Source organism: Sarcophilus harrisii, chromosome 2 (genome assembly GCF_902635505.1).
Source record: "Sarcophilus harrisii chromosome 2, mSarHar1.11, whole genome shotgun sequence".
In the NCBI taxonomy this organism is placed as follows: domain Eukaryota; kingdom Metazoa; phylum Chordata; class Mammalia; order Dasyuromorphia; family Dasyuridae; genus Sarcophilus; species Sarcophilus harrisii.
In genome coordinates this window covers 219165023-219184539 of record NC_045427.1, presented here as the reverse complement: position 1 = coordinate 219184539, position 19517 = coordinate 219165023, and the positions used below count along the sequence as shown (strand labels likewise).

Here is a 19517-nt window from a genome sequence, read left to right as displayed (position 1 = left end):
GATTTCCCAAGTCACGGGGGTTGTCCTAGAGTGCGGAATTTCCTTTCAGTGGTCTTCGCCTTTGAGAGACCAAAGTCCTGTCAAAGGTCACGGAGGAAGGAAAGAGTTTGGAGGGCAAAAGGAGCTGGAATATTCCTCTGGAGACCGGAGCAGGAAGAGGGTTCGGCGTCATCTTAGCCCGTCCTTTCTTTTTATGAGAAAAGTGCCTGTCCGTTGCTTGCTCGAGGTCACAAGAGAGTCTAACTAGCGAGTCTGGGGCTCAGGCGAAGGACTTCTGGCTCCCATACCAGTGACTCTCACCCCTCACTTACATCACGCCGGCACAGCAGGCAGGGAGCCGGAGGATGGCAGAGATTGGAGAGGAGTGCGGCTCACCTTCCTTAATTTTTTTTCTTGTTTAGTCTCTCCCTTTATTGGAGGCGGAGCACGGCCCTTGAGGCTAGCTAGGAACACAGTCCCATTCTGGGCATCCCAAGAAGCTTGCCCCGTCTACGAAAGGTTCTGCTAGCTTTGGTTCGCTTTAAGATCTGAGCCATGACATCATCCCCGGCGCCGCGCAATCTACCATGAAAGAGCAACGCCCTCTCTCGAGAACCCAATTTGATTGGTTTGCTGTCACCGATTGGTCCCTCCCCTTTCCCCTTCCAGCTAAGGGACTCTAACCCGTCATTCAGCCAGGTCAGCACAATGATTGGCTAGACGACCCGAACCGGGGGCCCTAGGCCAGGCACTCAGGGTAGGCTGAGCCTGTGGGAGGCGAAGCGGGGAGGGGGGGGGCGGCGCCCTGTCTGGAAGCCGCTGCCGCCGCTGCCTCCTCCGCTGCTGCCCATCCCGCTCGTCGGGCCATCGGTTTCGCCCTCCAGCCAGCCAGCCTGGGCCGGCCTGGCCATGGAGTCCTACGACATCATCGCCAACCAGCCCGTTGTGATCGACAATGTGAGACCTGGGGCGGGCGCGAGGACGGGCTGGCGGGCGCGGGGACGCGAGGACGGGCGGGCGGCCGGGGGCGCGCGCCCCGCCCCCCCAGGGGCAGGCGGCCCGCGGGCGGGGCCGGCGCAGGAGAGAGAGTCTTGACTCCTGGCGCGCCCCGCCCCGCCCCACCCTGCTGCGCCCCAGTCCCTACCCCTACTTGGCCCCCTCCCCAGTGCGCTCTCCCCTGTCCCCCCTGGCCGGGGCGATGTGACAGCTCTGACGGGGCGCACGCGCAGAACCCACGCCCGGGATTCTCCTCCAATGTCCCCCCCCCCCCCCCCCCCGAGCTGGCGCTCCGGCCTCCCCCTCCTCCAGGGACCCTGCCCAGCTCCCGGCGGCATCATGCCTCCCTGCCTTCTCCTGGAGCAGCGGCTAATCTGCGTCTGCGAAATGCATTGCATGCGTGTGGAGGTGGAGGTGGAGGTGGAGGTGGGGGCGGCAGTGGAGGCTAAGCGTTATCCCCAGAGCTAAAAATTAGGAAACCAGGTGGAGTACCGGCTGGGGCTCTTGGGTTTGTCGGTACACCTTTTACAGCGTGACCTCGGTTATGTCATTGTCCTCGCCCCCGCCCCCCTCGGATCCCCGTCCTCATGTGGAAAGGGAAGGTATCGAACCAGCTGACTTCTAAGGCCTTTGGGCTCCAGAGCCATCACCCATCGGTCCGATCGTAGAGCACAGAGTACAGCAAAGGCACAAAGAACTGGGCTGGATGGAACCCTGGCTCGGGCTTGCCCCTCGTGTAACTTAAGACAAGATGCTTTGCCTCTTTTGGCCTCTGTCCTTGGGAAAGTGAGGAAGTTGCACTAAATGATCCGGTTTTACTGTTAGTTTAGCATGTGTAACAAGCCAAAGGGTGTCTTATGGATGTAGTCCTATCAGTAACCATACTGATTATGGATGTTGGTGATACAGAGTTGAAATAACTTCTAAAAGCAGACCAAACCAAGAACTAGGATGCTAATAGAGTAGTCTTCCAGGAGGGCAGCAGGCCACAGTTGCGCTCCCTTTGAGAAGATGCAAGTTTATCCCTCCTTGAGCTAGTGATCAAATTTTTGAATCCTTATGTCTTTGCAATGTTGCACAAGAAAGCCATGGATGCAATAATCACGGAAGTATGTTCGGTGTCATCTACCCCAAGCTTCGTGCCTGGGGTAATTAGAGTGTAATTTTATGTGAAACCCCAGAAAGCAAGGATCTTGGCCTGGCATAGTCCCCTGGCTTAACTTCTCAGAATGAGGTTCTCCATTTTTGAACCAAAATAAAGGTTGAATTTCATTTACAGAACTGGTGGCCTTGTGGCTTAGAGAGTACTACATTTGAAATCAGACAACTTGGTTTTGATTTCCCTTTACTGCATACTACCTGTGTGTTACTTAATTTGTGTAGGCCTGTTTCCATGTCTGTAAAAGGATAGGTTAGACTTGATGATATCTAAGGACTCTTCTAGCTTTAAATTTGTGATTTCTGTTACTGTATATTTTAACTCTACCTTGACAGTCCTCAGTCTCTGTACTCTGATTAAGAATTTAGGTTATTCTTTTTAGAGACTCATTCCTCTGAACTGAAACCCTTTTCCCCAAGTGACCACTGAATTGGATTTCTGTTGGGGTCAGATGAAGACCTGAACCTGGCTTTTCTAGCACTTTATTCATGTCTCTAGCACAGTATCTGGCATACAGTAGGCATTTAATAAATGTATGGTGATTGATTTGATGGATGTGGCCTAGCATGAACAGAGTTGACATTGATTAATAAGAGATTTGAAGTTAAGTATCATGGCTCTTGTTAAGCCTTTGTTCAGGGGATAAGGAGGATCAATTCATTTCTTGAAAAAAGATGACTCTTTAGGCCAGGCTTTAACCTGAACTAAATTTATGACTTCACAGAATTCATAGCATCATAGATTTAGAATTGGAAGAATTAGAGGGCCCAGTAGACCATCTGGCTAGTGTGTACAGATGAGGTTGTTTTAAGATTGTTTTGTAGACCTAAGTACTTTATGATTATGAGATGAGGGGCTGTGTGGTGTGGGAGACCAAGAGCCAAGTTCAAGTTCTATCTCATACATGTTGATCAAATCATTTAACTTCGTGATCTCCAGGCAACTCACTGAGACTTTGCAGAGCAAGTACCCTATATTGATAGAAGACAGTTCCTAGCTGGCAGTTCCCCATACTAGGGAAGTAATTGGTCTAGTTAAAAAGCAAACTATTATTTTATCCTCTTCATTATGCTCTCCTGGATGGAAATCACTTGAGGAATGAGGCCTGTTCTCCTAGTGCATCTAATCACCTGCCCTGGGAGACCCTCTCTCCCACCTGTGATCCGTTGCAGAAGTGTGGTCTCTTGGGAAGAGTGCTGGAATCAGGGAGTCAGATCCCATTTTAAATGCCAACTTTATGACTTTGAACAAATCATTTCCTCTCCTTGGAGTTTTTTCATTAGTAAAACGAGGGGGATTGGAGTAACTGATCTGTCATTTCTTCCAGCTCTGGATCTAGGATTGCATGATGAGTGTTTCTTTTTTCTATTTGGAGGAGGGGGACACAGTGAGAATTTGTGCTGTGGCTTACTTGTTCCTGGAACAGGGTTAGGAGTTTGGTTTTTACAGGCTAGCAGTGAGGTTGTGTCTGTCTGTCTGTCTCTGTGTGTGTCTCTCTCTTTCTCTCTCTTTTTTGTTCTGTTTTCCCTGACTTTTTAATCTAGATTTCCTATGTTTAAATCCCTCTTGTATTTCATGCTGCTGTGATTATATGGAGCTGAGCATTGTTTTTCTTTACAGGGTTCTGGGGCAATCAAGGCTGGTTTTGCTGGAGATCAGATTCCTAAATACTGTTTTCCAAACTAGTAAGTGTCATTCAGCATATCCCCCAGACCCTTTTTCATGTTCTTTTGTTTGCTGTTTTCTTGCATGTCTGTGCCATTATTCTTTCACAAGAGCTCTGGGGTGTTAAAGTAACTTATTTCTATAAGAATCATAAACAGCATTTAGGTCTGTTTTCTGTTTTAAGGCCAATATAGGAGATCTAATGAATTTCTAATTCTTTTTAGGCCCTCACTGTTATTGATATAGGAGAACCTGAATCTTTTTTCAGGGTGTTAAGTTTTTATTCCAGGGTGTGGCAGTGGGATGTAACAAAGATGACTCCATGAGGGAAGGGTTCATGAGATGAGCATGTCCTGTAATTTTTAGACTCAACTTCCTGGCACTCTATACTCCTTCAATTTACAGCTGCCCATGCCTCTGGTATATACTGCATGGGCTGAGTCATTGTGCCTGCAGAAGGCTGATTTGATGCCAGGGCCCAGGCTAGAGTTAAAGAGTTGGAATTCCTGTGAACTGAGTGTCTGTATAATTTGGGAAGAGATGGAAAAGAAAGAGCACAAAAAGGGTCTGAAATTAACTGTGAATGGCCTTCTCTTTCCTTGAACTTTCAATTTTTCCATAACAGATCTGAACTCTTATTGAGCAGTGTTCTAACCTCTGCTTTATACCCATGTGGGATTGTCATTATCTAGAATAGAGTTTCTTTATTTGGAGCCCAAGCACCCTCAAAGAGACTGGATAGATTTCAGGGGAGTAAATCTGCTTGGTTAAAAAAAATTACATATTTATTTTCACTAACCTCTAACTGAAATTTATCATTTCCCCAAATGATAAATGTAAGGATCCATAACCTTCAACAGACTGCCAAAGGTGCCTCCGACATAAAAAAAGATTAAGAACCCCTGCTTTAGATCTTTTGATTCCCCTGGGAAGGGACTGCCTTCCTTTAATAATAAAGTTGTATATTCCTTACCTTGCACTTCTGAAGTCCCATTTAATATATTTGTTCTTGCAGTGTTGGGCGTCCAAAGCATATACGTGTAATGGCAGGGGCCCTGGAAGGGGATCTCTTCATTGGCCCTAAAGCAGAGGTAAAATCCTTTGACCCCCCCCACCTTGTTTTTTTCCATGATTTGGGATCATCACATCTAAGTAGCAATGGCTGGAGATTCAGAGCACTAGATTATATGCAGACATTAACCATTATTTTATAGGTAGAACAGTGGATTCCTGAATTTTCTTCCTTGCTTCATCACTTCACTCATTATATAGTATCATCCATGAAATAAGAGTGATGGATCTCATCCTGGAGAATATAGATTTTCTGTCTTTTAGAAATTACTTTTCATGTCACTCAGCATAGTACCATACCATTCTCTATCTGCTAACTTTCCTCCATACAGCAGATATATTATTTATTAAGTACATAATAGATGCAAAGCATCATGCTAGACCAGAGTGCATTGAGACATTAAATAAGCCATGGTTTGATAATGATTTTATTGAGAGAAGGATACAATTTAGGGAGAAAGCAAGAATCCTTGTATTTTTTGGAAAGATCATTTAAGACCATTCAGGTTTTATTCTCATGGGTCTTGCTTTTCTTGCATTTCTTCCCTAGGAGCACCGGGGATTACTTGCCATACGCTACCCTATGGAGCATGGTGTGGTAAAGGACTGGAATGATATGGAACGAATCTGGCAGTATGTGTACTCCAAGGACCAGCTGCAGACCTTCTCTGAGGAGGTGTAACACCATCCTTCATTTTGTTTCATCCTTGAGCTGTTTTTTCCCAACTTCTTCAAGTTGCTTTGATGAAACTTGTCATCTTTTCCCCTTCTCAACTATATACAGACCAATATTTTCTAAGTCAGGTGTCTAGAGATGCAGAAGACGGTGTCTTTGGAAGTGTTAGCTACTTTAAATTACTGGATCATAATATTGGGAAGGGGGCAGGCTGGGCTGCTACTATTCAGCGACTTTTGAGGAGGTTAGCAAGAGACATAGCTGTCTAAAATGATTGTATACTAGGTAATTTAGTGTCTTGTGAGTGACCCTAACTTTTCACTGGTTCCAGCATCCTGTTCTTCTAACGGAGGCTCCACTCAATCCAAGTAAGAACCGAGAGAAGGCAGCTGAAGTGTTCTTTGAGACCTTCAATGTGCCAGCCTTGTTCATTTCTATGCAAGCTGTCCTTAGCTTGTAAGTATATCTTCCTGAATCCTAATATATAGGCTTAGTTCTTTGTTTTTCTTAAGATTGGAGTCCTGTATTATGACCCACTAATTATGTGGTATTCAATTATTGGACTTCTCTCCGAATCAGCCACATTTTAATTATTCTTTGAAGAATAAGTTTATTATAGAATAAACCATACATTTTTAGATATTTCCAATGAATGGATTTGTTTGGCTTGTCTATGCTTATTGGTATCAAAACTTTTCTTTTTGATTTGCATATTATTTTCAGTAGGAGGGAGATTTGTAGGAAAGAATTAATGTATAAAGTAAGAGAGGAGCGTTGAAAAAAAAATTTTAATGCATGGAAGAGAACCAAAGGAACCAAACAGGACAGCCTTAATATTAACATTGAATTTATTATGTACTTGTAAAAAAAATCATAAATCATAGATTTGATTTCATATATAATCCTTTTTTCTGTTTTACTTTGTGTATTTTTTTTGTTTTGACATTAAATTTAGATTTTTAAAAAGTAAAATATAACTTGAAAAAATTGGTTATGTGCCTCTTCAACCTATATGCATTGCCAATTAAACAAATATTTATTAAGTGCCTAGAGGCAGCTGGTGGCTTAATGGATAGATTGCTAGGCATGGAGTCAAGAAAGCTGGAGTAACCTGCATTTTTGATTTCCTTCACAAGCTAATTGTACAATAATTCAGAGTCTGATTCTTTTTGTACAGCAAAATAATGTTTTGGTCATGTATACTTTTTGTGTATCTAAGTTATATTTTAATATATTTTAACATCTACTAGTCATCCTGACATTTAGGGGAGGGGGTGGGGGGGTAAGAGGTGAAAAATTGGAACAAGAGGTTTGGCAATTGTTAATGCTGTAAAGTTACCCATGTATATATCCTGTAAATAAAAGGCTATTAAATTAAAAAAAAAAAAAAAAAAAAAAAAAAAAAAAAAGAAAGCTGGAGTATAAGTCCTACCTTAGTCACTTAGCTGAGTGACCAAAGCTAAGTCACTTAACCTCTGCCTCAGTCTCCTCATCTGTAAAATGAGAATTATAATAGCACCTGTATTACAGATTGTTACAAGGATCAAATGAAATTATATATGTAAAGTATTTTGTAAGGTGTACAGTTTTCTATAAATGTTGGCCATTGTTATTACTACTATGACTATATAGAAACTTGCTGCTAGAAATTTTCTACTAGGGAGGCCCTGGGTAGCTGAGATTGGGTAGGGATTTGTTTTGGCTACAGGTATGCAACAGGAAGAACAACTGGCGTGGTTTTGGATTCAGGGGATGGGGTAACACATGCTGTGCCTATCTATGAGGGTTTCGCCATGCCACATTCCATCATGCGGGTGGACATTGCTGGTCGTGATGTCTCCCGTTACCTTCGACTGCTTCTGAGAAAGGAAGGAGCTGACTTTCATACCTCAGCTGAGTTTGAGGTTGTCCGAACTATCAAAGAGGTAACTGAGTGGTAAAGGTAAATGTAGCAGAAAGCAGAAACGAGGGATGAGGTGACACCAGGAGGGTTTGAGGTGGGGCTTTCCCTGAGACTTGGAGGAGCTGGAAATGGGAAAGAAGAGCTGTTGGTGATGTTTTTATAGCATCCTTCATGAGACCCTTGTGTTTATGCTTACCCACAGAGAGCCTGCTACTTGTCTATCAACCCACAGAAGGATGAGGCTCTGGAGACAGAGAAGGTGCAGTACACCCTGCCTGATGGTAGCACACTTGATGTAAGTCATAAGTTTTGAAGGTGGGGTTGGAAAAGCAAATACTGTCTCTGGGGTTTGGAAAGGCATTGCTTGGGGTTGTGAATGCTGTGCCTTGTGAATGGAAGGTACCCTGAGGCTCAGGGGAAAAGCTGAGGGATCTTTTGGGGTCCTTCCTACCTCAAGGTTGAGGGTCCTCCTACCTACCTCATTTACCTGTCATGAAGGTTGGGCCAGCACGGTTCCGGGCCCCTGAGCTGCTGTTCCAACCCGATCTGGTGGGGGATGAGAGTGAAGGTCTCCACGAGGTACTAGCCTTCGCCATCCACAAGTCAGACATGGACCTTCGCCGCACACTTTTTGCCAACATTGTTCTCTCAGGAGGTTCAACACTCTTCAAAGGTACTCTATGTAGCCTAGAGGATCAGTCTCTAAGCACATTGGTAGCTGGAAAACCAAGGTTCTGAGTTGTTCCACTTATTAAAGCTGTAATTGAGTCCCATTTCCTGAAGGTGCCTTCAAGGTTCTCTGTATAACTGTGATAAATTAGCAAGGGCCAGGAATTGATGCAGAATGTCACTTAGTATTGGGTTTTATTCTGTCTCTCATCAGGCTAGGCATTAACTGACCTTTGCCTTCCCTCTAAAACACCTAATTTTTACCCTTGCACCTTAGTACACAGTGAAGAGGGAACAGAACCAGAAGGATCATGACAGGGTGGATGAGGAAAGAAATTGGTTCCTAGTAATAGGTTTTTGATGTTTTCAGGCTTTGGTGATCGGTTACTGAGTGAAGTAAAGAAACTTGCCCCAAAAGATGTAAAAATTAAGGTAAGATTGTGGGTAATTACTTGTCTTTTTTGGCAAAGAAAGTGTTATGGTTTCTGAACTTGCCTGTCTTCCTTATACATCTACACACACTACCCATTATAATATGAAATGAGTGATAGTTTCTACATCTGGCAAATAGTGCTGTAGGAGGGGAATGGACAGATATGGGATGATGATTGTTGTCTTGACAGTTTTTGTTCCTTCTAGATTTCAGCACCTCAGGAACGGCTGTACTCCACATGGATAGGGTAAGATTCAAGGGCTGAGTGAAGGAACCTGGGATTCAGATTTAACAAGAGGTGAATAATCAACCAAGCCACCTTCAGATGGAGATGGAGTGATCTCCACCTTATAGGATGAGGGGAAGGGAATTCTGAAAGACTAGTAGAGTTAGATCACTCTAAATCTCTAGTGACAGCATTCTCTCCTCCACAGTGGCTCTATATTGGCTTCACTGGACACCTTTAAGAAGATGTGGGTATCCAAAAAGGAGTACGAGGAAGATGGAGCCCGGGCAATCCATCGAAAAACCTTCTAGTGCCGAGAAAGGGTGGTGTGTATGGGAGGGGGTGGAAGGAAAAGGGGGACTGTTGTGTTTAACCCTTTCTGGTCCAGGCTTAGGGCCCCCCTGCATGCCCAGCACCCCCCAGGTGGGTGGTGTAGCTAATTCCCTATTTCCCTCTTCTCCTATACCTGTTTCCACTTTTCAGCTGGGTAGATGGGGGTCCTTGAGTTGGAAAATAGGAATTAGGGAAGGATTTGGTTTGTTCTGGGTTGCCACCCTTAGCTAGGATCAAGGTAGCCTGTGGTCATCTACTTGTGGACAGTTGTGGGGACTGCTTTCCCTTAAAGTCCATATATCCCCCTATCCCCTCTATTCCCATTTCCCTTCACATTGCAGGGCCCAGCTTAGAACAAGGGTACCTGGAAGACTGCATGACTAACTTCTAGGGAAGGAAGCAAGAGAGGCCAAAGTGTGTGAGCATATTTTTGCTTCTTGTCTCCCTTGGTCAGATTTAAGCCATTCACCTTTTTTTTCATTGAACTGAATAGCAGCGAGTCTTGGCTAAGGCACTTCTGGCTCCTTTCCTTCACCATACTCTCTGCCTAGGGCTGGGATTCCCTAGTGCAGGGTTAATAGGGAGGTCTGTCATCCTGGTACTAAGGTGCCCTTGGTCCAGGGTTAAGTCCTTTAGTCTCAGAGCAAAGGGTTAAACAGGATTAGGATGATGGAGGTTCCTTTATCTCCCCCTGCAAAGCACTTAAATGAACTGCTGCCCCCATCCTCTTACTTCTCTGCTTACCCTGGATTGGAAAGGGTTGATACTTTTCATTTGCTCAATGAAAGCCACTTAATGAGGAGCTAGGGCTGTGCCTGGTTGGTAGGGCATTTTCTTCCTCTCCCTTAATCTCCTAAACAAGGGGCCCATGGCCAGGTCCCCATCCTCCACAGCCAGCCCTGCCCCCCAGACATGTACAATAATTTAACACAGTTGCCTGTATTTTTTTTGTAAATTCATTATAGTAATAATTATAAACAAGGTGTGTCGTGTGACTCTACTTTCCATTTTGTTGATTTTTGTAGAAAGCATCCTATTCTCCTTCACAGGGTAGATCTGTTCTGCAGCCAGCTGCTATAGGCTGAGCAGATATTGTGCATACCAGTTTTATTTTCTCCTCCTTTGTCCCCAGGGTCTTTCAGAGATAGGTCTCTGAGGTAGAGCAGTAGTGCTTGGACTCTATCTCCAAAACAGGTAGAGTATCTAGGATTGTCAGGACAACATGGAGGCCCAAGAGATTGGGTCCCTTTTCCCTGTGGCAAAATTTCTCAGCTCTATTATCCCCTAGTTAAAATCCTCAGAGAAATACAAAGAATTAACAAGCCTTACCATCACTTAACAGAATTTATTCCTGGAAATAACCTTGGGTTGTGTTGTGACTCTTAAAATGATCATTACTTCTAATTGCTGGGCATCTTTTATGTATAAAGCACTTGCACAAAGGCATTGATAGTTTGTCTTTGAGAAGCTTAGTAGCGTAGTCCAAAAGATGACATCTTGAAACTTCCAGACTTAATTTCTCTTGACATATCCACACTCCCATTCATCTATGACTGAAATGCATCATTTTTGCATTTTTCCTGTTACCCAATCAAAAAGCATTAAATGACTATGCCAGCAATTCAAAGTGACTGCCCTCAGAGATTATAGATATACATATATTTACATACAAAACATTTAAAATAAACACTAGGTAATTTGAAGAGTGGGAAGGAGAAACATTAGTAACTACAGGAATCCAGGAAAGATCTCATGTGGGTATCTGAGCTAAACTTTGAAGAAAGCTAGGGGTTCTAAGAGGTTAAGGTGAGAAGGGACTGCATTTGAGGAATGTTGGACAGCCAGTTCAGAGATAGGAGATGAACCAGAATGTATAGGGAATAATACTAAGTCAGGACATTGATTCTTTTTTTAAATTGCATTTTATTTCTATACTTTTCTTCCTTTGCCACTCACTGCCTTGAGGTCCTTGACTACTAGTAATCTCCAAAACACACCCCTGCTTGGAAACATTCAGTTGATCCTCCTTGTCTACTCAATACAGGCCTAACTCATTAAGTCTGATACATTACCTTTGCATGTTACTTTCATTTATTTTTTAAAATTCTCTATAATTAGCACCTAGCCTACCTTTCCTGCTTTCTTTCCTCCCCATGTATTTGCTACACTGATCAAATTGGATACTTACCATTTGACCTTTTGTTCATGTTCTCTCCTCCCTGTTTATAATTTCATTCCTTGTAATTCTTAGTTTCCATCTCCTACCCCTTACATGTCCTTTTTTTCTTGGGCAATTGGGGTTAAGTGACTTGCCTAGGGTCACACAGCTAACACGTTGTGTCCGAGATGAGATTTGAACTTGGGTCTTCCTGACCCAAGGACGCTTCCTAGGTAGCTTCAGGGCGCCACCTAGCATCCCTTTCCTTACCTGTCCTCAAAAGCCTAGCTGAACTACTAACATGTGAAACTTATTATAGCTTTTTATTTACAAAACATATGCATGGGTAATATTTCAAAATTTTCCCTTGCAAAACCTTGTTCCAAATTTTCTCCTCCTTCCCTCCACCCCCTTCCCTGGATGGCAGTAATCCAATACATGTTAAATATGTTAAAGTATATGTTAAATCCAATATATGAATACATATTTATAGTTATCTTGCTGCACAAGAAAAATCAGATCTAGAAACAAAGAAAAAAAAACCTGAGAAGGAAAACAAAAATGCAAGCAAACAGTAACAGAAAAATTGGAAATGCTATGTTGTGGTCCACTCTCATTTCCCATAGTTCTCTCTGGATGTAGCTCTTCATTACTGAACAAGTGGAACTGGTTTGAATCATCTCATTGTTGAAGAGAGCCAGTCTATCTTCATTTAGTCATCTTGTTGCCGTGTGTATAATGACCCCCTGGTTCTGCTCATTTCACTTAGCATCAGTTCACGCAAGTCTCTCCAGGTTTCTCTGAAATCATCCTGCTGGTCATTCATCCTGCTGGTCATTTCTTACAGAACAATAATATTCCATAACATTCATATACAACTTACTCAGCCATTCTCCAATTGATGAGCATTCATTCAGTTTCCAGTTTCTAGCTACTACAAAAAAGGGCTGCCACAAACATTTTTTGTACATGTGGGTCCCTTTCCCTTTTTTAAGATTTCTGGGATATAAGCCCAGTACTAACACTGCTGGATCAAAGGGTAGCATGTGAAACTTATGAGAATCACATCAATTAGCAGTGATCCTTCCTTCAGGAAGTCCTACAAACCTTTCTACTACTATTGTGGCACATATGACATCTTACCAGTTATCTGTAAACTTATTTTCCCCACTAAATGGATACCATAAGAGGTGAGACTAGTCCTCACATCTTTCAAAATGAAGCTGGAACATCACTTAGTTGATGAACAAGGTGCTTCAAATGGGGTTTAGTTGTAACACTTAACATTAGTTTAAGGCTTCTGAGGAAAGGTGGAGATTTTACTCATTTCCCTTTTGCTTAAAAACAGGTATTGATGCTCACTATTTCTAGGGTCTGAGACAAAACATGATTTCATGAATTTGATTGCAATTATAGGTGGAATGGGAAGCTATAAGAATAAAAGGAGCTCAATGGTTTCAAAAGAGTACTTTGGACCCTTTATTATAATTCACTTGAAATTGCCATTTGTAGTGTCCATATAGAAGGGAAATGTTTAATAAGGATTTAGATAAGTAGGCCTTTCAAAAGAATACATTTTGAAACTACTAAATATCCAAGAAATGAAGGGAGAGAAGCACTGATTAGCTCTTTTAGAGCTAAAAGATCTATGGGATTTAAGTAAACCACTCACTAATAGTTTACTGGAAAGCAATTTCTATAACAGGTATTATTGACTTTATTGTGAGACCTCTTTGACAGTCTGAAGACACATGTACCACTTCTCAGATGAAATAAATAAAACTTCATAACAATATACAAAATAAAACTATTGAAATACTTAAATAACCTCTGTTCTAGAAAATTCATACTAGTGGTGACAATTGAAATAAGGAAGCTCCATTGCTTGTGACATACTAATGAGGTTTTCATGACCGAAAACTCAGGCCTAAAGCCATGTTTCAGGTCTGAGACCAACTCTATAGATTATTCCTTCCAAGCTGATAAGGCAAATGTATCCAATGCTGGAAAAAAATCAAACGTTTGGAAGAGAACTATAGTATGCTGGAAGGAACACTGTTTTGGAGAATGTGTTAAGGATTTGAATTTCAGCTATTACTACTTGTGTATTCTTAGCCAAGTCAATTCCAGCCTGTACTCATTTATGTATAAAATGAGATAAGTGGACTAAATTATCTTTATCTAGATTATTTTAGAACTTCTAGTTCTAAGTCATATGGTGATTGTTCATAGCCTCCACCATCAGCTGTTTTCCTTCTATTTTGCTGTCAGAATTCATCATGTGCTTACATTATAGCCCGCAAAAAAAAAAAAAAAAATGCTTTTTATTATGGCTTTTTTGAGTTTGCTAATGAGTTTTTAAAAACCACATTTTCTTAATTTTAACATTTAGCTAAACGAAATAATTTCTTCCCAATTACAAAGTAGAGCTTATATGAGGAGAAAAATTAACTGCAAAGCATAGAAAATATCAAGAAATTGTGTTCTTATTTAATAAGGTGGCTAGAATATCTCATCTAACTCTTACATATTAATTCCAGATTATATTAAAGGATAATAAAATTTATGGGATTATTGGTTTACAAGTCTTACTCTATGGAAATGAAAGCATTTTCCTGAAAAACCAACAAAAATACAAAACCAGTCACATATACTATGGGACAGCCAGGGAAATGGCTAGTCTTTTATTATTGGGAAGAAAACGTTACAACAACTCATTTCAAGTAAACCAATCCAGAGGCTCAGTGGCCCAACTGGTGGGGTATCAACTTGTAATGAGTCCCACAATTAGGACAACGCTGTGTCTCGCCTTTGTGAAGCCAGAACCAGATGACTGCACTGTTGTCCTCTTCACCTGCAGGGAATAAAAGATGAATCCTCTAGATGTGTAAACACTATACCTGAAAAACTGAAAATCTCTTTTCTCCCTGCAGCATCTCATCTTGGAGCAAGAGTGATTTAATATTTATATGTCCCTTGAGGTTGAGACCACCTCAAAATCTTAAAACTACTACATATTCAAAGATGCAAGGAATCAGTAAGTGCCTTCTCAACACCCCCAATATATACAACCTGCTACTTTTGCCTTCTAAGCCACAGACTAAAATCAAAGTTCTACTTTGCTTTAAAAATCTTTCCCTTTGGTCTTACGATAAAGCAGTGTTGGGATGACTTTAATTTTATTTGAATGACATCTCCTAATAGGAAGGATGACCTCTTTTCAAGAATATTTGTACTTTATGATTAAATTTGGCTTTTAGGAATACTCACAGATACAGCCCACAATTCGCTTGTCAGTGATGGAAGGAACCAGATTGGGCTCCTCTTGAGTCCCTGGAGCTGCCTTTGGGGCATACATATTGTAGGGATCCTGAAGGGACAACAACATTCAACAGTTGAGGAGACCATTTCATATAATGTTTCAAGAAAAATGCTGCATTTGAAATAAGACCTGTGTCTGCCTCATCACTACGTGTGTGACTTTGAGGAAGACCCTTTATCATCATTTCAACTCTCAAATTTCCTCATTTGCAAAATGGGATCTGACTAGCTAGAATCTAAGATCCCTTCTACTCCCAAATTTATGGTCTTCAAAGTGTTCAGAGAAGCTATCTCTTTACTAAAAGAGAGTCTGCTGTGAAACTAACTAATGTTTCCAAGCAAGGGGAACAGCAGACTCTGGCGTAATATTAAACTCACCAAATCATTCCTTGCAGCCATCATAATCTCTCTCTCCAAGCCAGTTGCCTGCTCCTCATCAGAAGGGATACCTACAGGAAGAGGCAATAAATGAAGATTATCTACACAGATGCTCTCCAGCTCCGAGTGCAAGTGAGAGGCGCTCTGTGCATCATCTCTATGTTCGGGACGCCTCCCTACTGAGACTGCTTTAAGCTCGAGGTCACACTCGAAGGGACTTCCTAAAGCCAGGCACGAGGCTCGGCCACTGGCAGCCAGCGAGAGGGGGAGGGCAGGAGGGCTTCTGAGCCAGCCCGGCGGTGCCGAGGTGCCGCGGCCCGCGGCAAGGTCACCCAGTATCGCCACTACGATGCCTCAGGAAAAAGCCCAGTCCGCTAAACATTTTTCAGGAGACCACTCCGCGCTAGGAACTGCTTTAGGTGTCGGGGTCAAAAGGACAAAAAAAATTTCCTGTCTTTCGCTTAGTTACATTCCTTGCCGGCGGCCGACGCTATCACTCGAGCCTCGCTTTCTCCGAGGAACGGCAAGGAAGCCCCTCCGCCGCCTCCCTTCGGTCCCTGACAGGGCCTCCCCGCAGAGGTCGCCGCCACCCGGAGCCCAATGTTTCACGTACCGCCTCCCTTCGCCATGGAGCGGACGGCCATCCGAGCCGGCCCAGAGGCCCTCAAAGTCTGCACGGCCAGAGCCCCGGCACCCCGCAGTAACCTTGAAGCCATTGCGACTGAAACTACGACCGATTGTAGCAGCGACGGTTCCGGAATGAGGTCTCCGCAAAGGCGGAGCTTCCGCTCTCCTGGGCCACGTGATAGCGACCCGCCTATCCCGGCTCTTCCTCCCTCCCATCTGCGTCCGAGCTCGGAGTTATGGGAAAGAGGAGCCTGCCTTTGCAGGGGGAGCGGGGAGGAGCTCTCGCCGTCGCAGGCGAGGGGAAGAGGTCTTTGGAGGCCTCGGTGGCCGCTCTCGGGCATAAGCTCGCGCAGTTTCTAGGTCCTTGTTGGCGGTTTGCCCACGTGCGCTTACGCCACCCCCGCGGGGAGCGCTGTGCTGGTCGCTAAATAAGGCGCTTTAACTCAGTCAAAGATCGCTCTCTGCCACAGGCAGCTGCATGGTCGTGATGCAAGCTCTGGGCTTGGCGTGAGGAAGAGCTCGGTTCAGATCCAGCCTCAGAGCCTATTGTGTGACGCTTCTGAAGCGCTGTGCAGTAAAGTGGGGAGGAGGACGATAATAATGCCTGCTTCTCGGGGTGGCTGGTAAAGCCCTGCCAGAGCCCTTGTCCTATCTGTAGTGGGGCCGGGTTCGACTCTTCCATGACGCCGTAGAGCAAGCACACTCTCCCAGTCACTTTTTGCCGTTTAAAACTAACAATCCGGATTGGAGCAAGGCTCCAAGGGTGATTCCGGGAGGAAGCATCAAGCCCGAGCCATTTTTAAAACAGCTAATTTTAGAAACTGTAGAATTTACATAGACTTTGAACTAATCTGTCGCATTCACCCGGGCTACCTATATGTAATGACTAATATCCTAACCTAAGCTACTGTCAAAATTCACCTTCTAAGTAATGACTTTGGTCAAGATTCTTGCACTTTGGTGAGGTACCTGAGAGAAACTTGCAGGTAAAAGTCATGAAAAAGTAAGTTACATTCAGGAAATTATTTTTGTTGCTGTTGTTATTTTAGCAAATGCAGCTGCCTGAAAATGAAATGCTGCTAGACGTGTTCAGTCGGATGATGGGTGACCACTTTTTAAGGGAATTGAGAACTCCGGAGAGCAGCTGACTTTTTTTTTTTTATAATAACTTTTTATTGACAGAACAGCTGACTTTTTATATAGAGTTTAAAATATTTTAAAAGAACCTATTCAATTTTTGAAAAATTAAAATAAAAAACTATATATTCCAATCTTCAGAGTCCATTTGCCTGGAAATAGGTAATATAAAAATAGCAATAGGACGCATATGCAAAGAACGTTTAAAAATAATTGTAGACACAAGATTAGCACACATTTGTGTTAATAATCCCTTAAGGTTTTGAGGTGGATATAAGCATTATCATAAAAGGCCTCTAGATGGCAGTGTCGGTACTGTATTAGATCGTGTATCTAAATTTGAACAGGTGTTCAAATCCTGCCTCAGGCGCTTGATCACTACCTGGGAGGAAATCTGAACCTTTCACAGACTCAGGTTCCACTTTTGTAAAATGCAGGTAGCAATGGCACCTACTGGTTAGGTTATTGTTAAGGATCAAAAAGGATAATACACTTAAAAATTGCTATAGCTTTTTATTGACAAAACATGGGTAATTTTTCATCATTGACCCTTGCACTCACTTCTGTTCCAACTTTTCTCCTCCTTCCCTCCGCTTCCTCCCGTAGATGGCAGGCAGTCCCATACATGTTAAACATGTTAAAGTATATATTTAACACAATATATGTATGTATATTTATACAGTTATCTTGTTGCACAAGAAAAATCAGATTTAGAAAGAAGGTAAAAATAACCTGGGAAGAAAAACAAAAATGCAAGCAAAGAACAACAGAAAGAGTGCAAATGCTATGCTGTAGTCGATAATATACTGAAGCACCACATGTGATTATTAAATGTTAGCTCTTGTTGAGGAGCTTCATATATGTCAGCTATACTAGATTCTCTCCCCTTGGGGAGTACTCTAAAATTCTGTCTTTAGCAATCATGGCTGCAAACAAGATTAGAATTTGTAATTCTACAAATGATCAAATGTTGGTGATATGATTTGTGATGTGGGATTCAGCACTAAATGATGGGGTTCAAGGACCAAAATGATGTTAGACACCAAAAGCTAGGGCTCAGTCATGGGAAGATTTCACAATGGCCATTCTCTTTGGCAAAAGGTAGGGAAGAGGTTACAGACAGAATAAAGGAATACAATAGACACTAGGAATGATAAATATGAAATAGAGTTGGGAAAGCATATGAAAGACAAGTTTCTCAGTGGAACTCACAATTAGCCAGTAGAAAGGGAGCACCCTATAAGGTTGGGGCATGCCCTTAGCTGGCAGACTAAATCCTGAAAGGGACTTAGCACCTTAAAAGGGTTAGTTAGCTGTAAGGAAGAGAACAGAGGTGGGGAAGCATAATAGAGATACTACATGACATGGGGGAAGGGGAAGGCAGGATGCCATGATGAACTGAAGCAAAGGAAAACAGCAGCCATGGGATAGCCCATAAGTAGATTTTACAGGGAAAATTTAACCTCAGGAACATGACTAGGATTTCTGACGGGACACAGCAAGGTAATTTTTATAGAAAGGGAATCTCAGGATTTTGACATAACTTGGATTTCAGGCTGGACCATCTCCCCAGAGGATGGGACTATGGAGCTAAACTGATCTTTATCCTGGCTGCTTCAGGGATTTTTTTTTTTTTATCAATTCCTCTGCTAATCATACATAACATTGATCATACCTAACATCATGGTACTACCTAAATTAATATACAAGTTTAATACTATGGTAATCACACTACCAAAGGGAAAGTTATAGAGCTAGACAAAATAAAATTAATTTGGAGGGGAAAAAAAATCTAAAATCTCAAGGGAAATAATGGGGAAAGTTAGAGGGGGCACTGGTTAAAAAACACGTTCAGAAGAACAAATTATATAAGGAAGACTCATGAATAACTAGATTTAATAACCTAGTATTTAATAAATTCAAGAACAAAAATTACATGGAGAAAAATTCCCTATTTGACATGAAATGCTGCAAAAATGGAAAAGTAGTTTGGCAGAAGTAAGATTTTTTTAGACCAACACCTTTCACCATATGCCACAATAAGCTCAAAATGAATAAAGGACTTGAATATTAAATATCATGCCATTAAAAAAAAAAACAGGAGAGAACCAGATTAAGTATCTTTCACAAGCATGGGCTAGGGAAAGGGTTTTTGTTTTTTTTTAATTTAAGTATAAATTTTAAAATTAAGTTAAAATTCAAAAAAAAATTTTGTATGCTTACCACCCCTTCCATTGGGAAAAAGATAGAAAAATAAAACCCTTGTAACAAATATGCACGCTAAGCATTAGACATTTTCACATTGGCCTTATCTAAAAACTATACCAATACCTGAGTCTATTTGTCTGGAAATGGGTAAAATACATCTTCTTTGGTCTTTTGGAATGATGGTTGGTCATTGCATTAGTTGAGTTCTCAAGTCTGACAAAATAATTTGTCTTTATAATGTTCTTGTTGTATGAATTATTCTCCCGTTTCTGCTCTCTTTACCTGTATGAAATCATTCAAGTCTTTCCAGGTTTCTATTAAATGGTATTTTAAAATCATTTTTTAAATAACCCAATAGTATTTCATCAAATTAATATGTCATAATTTGTTCAGCCACTACCTAACTGATGGATACCCCTCCTTATTTTTCAGGTGTTACCACACACAAAAAACTGCATAGAAAAAAAAACATATTAATCTTTTTCCTCTTTCTTTGGAGTATAGACCTAGTATGATATAATCACTGAGCCAAAAGTCTTTTAAGAACTGTTTGTTTATATTCTTTGATCATATGCTTA

General features: G+C 42.1%; 2 protein-coding genes across 4 annotated transcripts; one reads left to right on the top strand and one right to left on the bottom strand.

Annotated features, from left to right (window-relative positions):
• The first annotated feature begins 768 nt into the window (after positions 1-768).
• ACTR1B (actin related protein 1B) lies at positions 769-10110 on the top strand. 3 transcript variants are annotated; one of them, XM_031951493.1, is made up of 12 exons: positions 769-936; positions 3755-3819; positions 4815-4890; positions 5421-5546; positions 5878-6002; positions 7255-7471; positions 7652-7744; positions 7948-8122; positions 8489-8550; positions 8758-8798; positions 8986-9103; positions 9452-10110. In XM_031951493.1, the coding sequence occupies exons 1-11, from the start codon at positions 889-891 to the stop codon at positions 9086-9088; spliced, it is 1131 nt and encodes a 376-aa protein (XP_031807353.1). In that variant the 5' UTR covers positions 769-888; the 3' UTR covers positions 9089-9103; positions 9452-10110. The 3 variants fall into 3 exon arrangements, with proteins under 3 accessions (XP_031807353.1, XP_031807352.1, XP_031807354.1); XM_031951492.1 differs by having other exon boundaries at positions 8986-10110; XM_031951494.1 differs by lacking the exon at positions 769-936 and adding an exon at positions 1440-1458 and having other exon boundaries at positions 8986-10110.
• A 3807-nt stretch (positions 10111-13917) lies between these two features.
• Positions 13918-15791, bottom strand: LOC100919989 (cytochrome c oxidase subunit 5B, mitochondrial). Its single transcript, XM_003757773.4, has 4 exons — positions 15581-15791; positions 14968-15038; positions 14539-14638; positions 13918-14122 (listed from the first exon to the last, which is right to left on the bottom strand). The coding sequence occupies exons 1-4, from the start codon at positions 15681-15683 to the stop codon at positions 14010-14012; spliced, it is 387 nt and encodes a 128-aa protein (XP_003757821.2). The 5' UTR covers positions 15684-15791; the 3' UTR covers positions 13918-14009.
• Between the last annotated feature and the right edge of the window lie 3726 nt (positions 15792-19517).

Excerpts from the sequence above, each read along its gene's own strand:
- ACTR1B (XM_031951493.1), top strand. The coding sequence starts at position 889 with ATGGAGTCCTACGACATCATCGCCAACCAGCCCGTTGTGATCGACAAT. Across the intron at positions 6,003-7,254 it reads ATGCAAGCTGTCCTTAGCTT|GTATGCAACAGGAAGAACAA; the intron begins GTAAGTATATCT and ends TTTTGGCTACAG. Across the intron at positions 8,799-8,985 it reads CTGTACTCCACATGGATAGG|TGGCTCTATATTGGCTTCAC; the intron begins GTAAGATTCAAG and ends TCTCCTCCACAG.
- LOC100919989 (XM_003757773.4), bottom strand. The coding sequence starts at position 15,683 with ATGGCTTCAAGGTTACTGCGGGGTGCCGGGGCTCTGGCCGTGCAGACT. Across the intron at positions 15,039-15,580 it reads CTCCATGGCGAAGGGAGGCG|GTATCCCTTCTGATGAGGAG; the intron begins GTACGTGAAACA and ends CTCTTCCTGTAG. Across the intron at positions 14,123-14,538 it reads GCGAATTGTGGGCTGTATCT|GTGAAGAGGACAACAGTGCA; the intron begins GTGAGTATTCCT and ends TATTCCCTGCAG.